Source organism: Dipodomys merriami, unplaced genomic scaffold, assembly GCF_024711535.1.
Source record: "Dipodomys merriami isolate MVZ:Mamm:240054 unplaced genomic scaffold, mDipMer1.0.p SCAF_25, whole genome shotgun sequence".
Taxonomy (NCBI): domain Eukaryota; kingdom Metazoa; phylum Chordata; class Mammalia; order Rodentia; family Heteromyidae; genus Dipodomys; species Dipodomys merriami.
Genome location: NW_027203937.1, coordinates 19,594,298 through 19,598,941, shown reverse-complemented (window position 1 = coordinate 19,598,941; position 4,644 = coordinate 19,594,298). Strand labels below are relative to the sequence as shown.

Here is a 4,644-nt window from a genome sequence, read left to right as displayed (position 1 = left end):
CTGGAAACGGCAGAAGTGAGGGAAAAGAGTAATGCCCATGAGCATAAGGTCAAAGTCAAAAACAAGCAAGAGCTCAGGTATTCTATTGCCCAATAGGCTGAATATAGTCAACAATTATAAGTTCTGTATTTCAGAATACCTACAAGAGAATATCTGGAATGTTGTTACTGCAAAAAAGATAATTATCAAAGATGAATGTTTTTGAAGCATTATTTATCATAGCAAAGATACCCAGATACCAACCCAGATACCCCTAGTAGATGAATGGATCAGGAAGATGTGGTGTCTATATACAATGGAATTCTATGCGTCCATCAAAGAGAATGACAATGCCCCATTAGTAAGAAAATGGAAAGACTTGGAAAAAATTATATTAGGTGAAGCAAGCCAGGCTCAAAGAAATAGAGGTTGCATTGTTTCCCTCCTTTGTAATAACTAGAATATATCTATGGCATTTTTAGTAAGGGATCCTATGCTAAGTGCATAGGACCATACATAATGAAGCATATCAAAATGAACTCTGAGAATTGGAAACAATAGGTTCTCTTTATGACCTATTTACAGTTATTTGATTTTTTCTTTCTGTTTTAGTTTTCTGTACCCTTTGTCTTGTATATAAGCTTACCTGATCTATGGAAGGAAAAATGAATCACAGAAACAGCAGGGCACAGGATGCACTAATGCAACAATGATACTTACTAGACACCGTGTTGGAAATGAATCTTATAACTTGGTGGGGAGGGGAGTAAGGAGTGGTAAGCAGGAGAAAATAAGGGAGGAGTAACAGTGCTTAAAAAGAAATGTATTCATTACTTATGTAACTGTAACATCTCTGTTCATGAAAAATAAAAAATAAGTAGAGGTGAATGTATTAACTAGCAATTTCATTACCAAAATTTAAAATTATATTGTATACATAAATTTAAAAACCACATGATATGCATACATACAATTAATTATTATGTATCAGCAAATTTCAAAATCCTAATTGAGACCAAGAATATACATATTCAGCAAGTGGAGTTTTTCTTTAGTGACTTAGCACTATTGATGCTATTCGTGACTTTTGATTTATTTAACTAACAACTTTGCTTTCAGACAAGTTAAACAAAGGATGTATCTCTAGAACATGTTACTCAAAGAACATTTTGTCTGATTTTATCATCATCAACCTCAGTTACGCTACTTACTATAGTGTTTAATGACATGGCAGTGAATGGCAACAAGCAAATGACTTAATGCTCCTGTTTCACTCATGCTTTCTTTTAGTTGAGCTACACCTTTGCAGAATAATTTTGTTTCCCAATGATGAGGGTTATCTATTCATTTAATATTTGCAGACCATATTGCAGCCAAACTGAAATTTCTCACATGATCTATATAGGCAAAGAAAGCAAAATCTGAACATGTTTTGAACTGCACACATAGAAGTAGTTTATTGTGAAGGGTACAGTTAAAAGGTCTCATATTATATTTTAAATCATGTTTTGAGTAACCGATTATGTCCAAACTGATGAGAGATTTTAAAAGGAAGTAGACCCTTCACAGAATGTTTGAAAATGTTTTTATTACTATGTTGTTGTTGTTTTTTGTAGGTCATGGGGCTTCAACACTGGGCCTGGATGCTGTCCCTCAGCTCTTCAGCTCAAGGCGAGCACTCTACCACTTGAGCCAAAGCATCATTTCTTGTTTTCTGGTGGTTTATTGGAGATAAGAGTCTCAGGGACTTTCTTGCCTGTGCTGGCTTTGAACCTTGATCCTCAGATCTCAACCTCCTTAGTAGCTAGGGTTACAGGCGTAAGCCACTGGCACCCGGCTTTATTACTATGATTTTATTTATTTATTTATTTATTTATTTATTTATTTATTTATTTATTTATTTAGTCAGTCATGGGGCTTGAACTCTGGGTCTGAGCGCTGTCTCTCAGCTCTTCAGCTCAAGGCGAGCACTCTACCACTTGAGCTACAGCTCCACTTCCATATTACTATGATTTTAAAAAGAAATTCTAACTACAGACAAAGAAACAAGATGTTACAGATTTAAATAGCCATACAACTTTGAATTTTCTGCTGCAGAAAAGATGAAAGCAGCAACATCCAAAATGTTCTCCTTTTGGTATTAAACAGCCATTTTTTTAAAATAAGTTTTTTATTGAGAAATACTGTACAGAGTGGGTACAATCACATGAGCCAGGTAATGAGTACATTTCTTATCAAGCATTGTTGCCTCCTCCTTTATTGTTCTTATCCCATCCTCCCTCCCATCTCCACACCTACATTCCCCTCTGCCTAAATTGTAAAGTTTGTTTTTCAACATAGAGTCTTGGACATCTTATTTTTTTAATTAATACGTTTTTTATTGTGAAAATACCACACAGAGAGGTTACAATTACATGAGCAAGGTAATGAGTACATTTCTTATCAAGCATTGTTGCATCCTCCTTTGTTTCCCCTTACCATCCCTGCTTGTACATCTTACTGTTGCAACAGTCATTATTGACATGACTTGAACACCTGGGGAACAGCATCCATTGTTTTATACAGATTTTTCCCTTGTTAAAACTTTTCCTCCAATGTGCAAGCTATTCAACCACTCATTCAGGCAGTAATATTAACCCAGTGTGCACCATATATAAAAAATTCCATCATGGCAGTCCTCATAAAATTCTTGATTGGGGAATTTTCCAGATTTTTTCCAACATCACTGTGTTCCAAATCTGTTCGTTATCTAATTTGCCAAGATATTGTTCTCCTTAAGCTCTAAAACACTATCCTATGATTATATGTATACATTCATGAATTTCTAAAGTTGTCATTAGCCATTTTTCCATTTAAAATAGCAATTCCCTTCTTAGGTCGTAATTAATATGTATCATTTCTCAAAACTTAGGCTAATATTACTGGACATTTTTATTTCTACTGGCGATTTCTAATTTATTTCTAATACTTATGCTCAATTATACACTGTTTAGCGAAAATATCAGTTAAGTGGAGTGTGCATATTTTTTCCCAGAGATACGATTTCCTGTAAAAGACAGATAAATACGATTTCTTTCTATTTGTTCACCTTGATATGCAAATCTCAGTTTAATGTCTCATTAAACAAATATAACAAATGTCATTTTTTTGTTCCTGTAATGATCTTTAATGACCGTGGGTATCTTCAATGCCCCCCCTGCCTGAGCGGAAGATACGTAGTATCCTCAAACGGATCTGCTTGGTCTTGATGGTATAAACCACAGGGTTGAGCACTGGCGGTGTAAGAAAGTGCAGGTAGGACAGCAAGACACGGCTGCAGGGCGAAGCCCACTTCCCAAATCGGTGGATCATGGACAAACCAATCATAGGCGTATAAAAGAGTAGCACAGAACAGATATGGGACACACAGGTGTTGAGGGCTTTCAGACGCTCAGCCTTGGATGCAATGGAGAGCACTGTGTGGAGAATTAGCCCGTAGGAGAAAACAATGAGCACCGAGTCGATACCCAGAGTAGAGAGAACTACAAAAAGGCCATAGGCACTGTTGATGCGAGTGTCCGCACAGGCCAGCTTCATGACATCCGGGTGCAGACAGTAGGAATGAGACAGCAGGCGCTTCTGGCAGTAGGGTAATTTCTTCAGCATGATCGGGGCTGGAATGTGGAGACCAACACTGCGCACAATGATAGCCAGGCCCAAGCTGGCAATCCGAGGATTTGTGAGGATGGTGCTATAGCGCAGGGGGTTGCTGATGGCCACGAAACGGTCAAAAGCCATGGTCAGCAGTACAGAGGACTCCATGATGGAGAAGGTGTGGATGAAGAAGAGCTGGAGCAGGCACATGTCCAGTGCCACCTCCCTGAGCCCCAGCATGTAGATGGTGAACATGGTGGGCAGGGTGGAGGCAGACAGGCCCAGGTCAGTAACTGCCAGCATGGACAGGAAGTAGTACATGGGCTGGTGTAGGGAGGGCTCTGACTTTACCACCCACAAAATGAGGCTGTTCCCAGCCAGAGAGGCGATGTACATGGCACACAGAGGTATGGAGAGCCATATGTGCGCGGCTTCAAGGCCCGGAAGGCCTGTCAGGAAGAAAGAGGGGCTGGTGTGGTTGGAGTCCGACATGATGAACCAGAGGCAGATGTCCAGGAGGAAGTTCACTCAGGGGCCCTAGATGCAAATAGACTGCTGGTTCAGAACACCTATAAACCTAGATCTTGCAATGACTGCCTCCAATGTTTCTCTGACAAACATGGGTTTATAATTTATCCAATAGTTCATAAATGAAAGGCCATTTTCATTGTTAGAAGAACTCTTCCGCAGGTAGTAAACCTGTCTCGGGAACTACCCAATGATGTTAATTCCAAAATAATGGAATGGACTTAAGTAACGTTGTTTCCATTTCTTCATGACAAATGCTAGGGAATGCACTTACTTGCCATCAAAGTTAGTATATATCATATGTGGGCATCCTCCTTATTAATTTCTTCAACTGTCTTTTTAATATGTATTTCACTAATTCAGTGCATATGAACATTTTAAGGCCAGTTTCTTTCATAATTAAACCAATGTAAAACAAACCAATACTCCTTATCCAATCCACGCATTTATATGGACATATAAGACAAAACTATTATACATTGTAATTAAAATGTGAAATAGCAA

The 4,644-nt window shown here is 38.4% G+C and overlaps 1 protein-coding gene across 1 annotated transcript; it reads right to left on the bottom strand.

The window, feature by feature from the left end:
* Window positions 1-3,144: 3,144 nt before the first annotated feature.
* LOC138836586 (olfactory receptor 51G2-like) lies at window positions 3,145-4,104 on the bottom strand. Its single transcript, XM_070035362.1, has one exon. The coding sequence runs from the start codon at window positions 4,102-4,104 to the stop codon at window positions 3,145-3,147; it is 960 nt and encodes a 319-aa protein (XP_069891463.1).
* Between the last annotated feature and the right edge of the window lie 540 nt (window positions 4,105-4,644).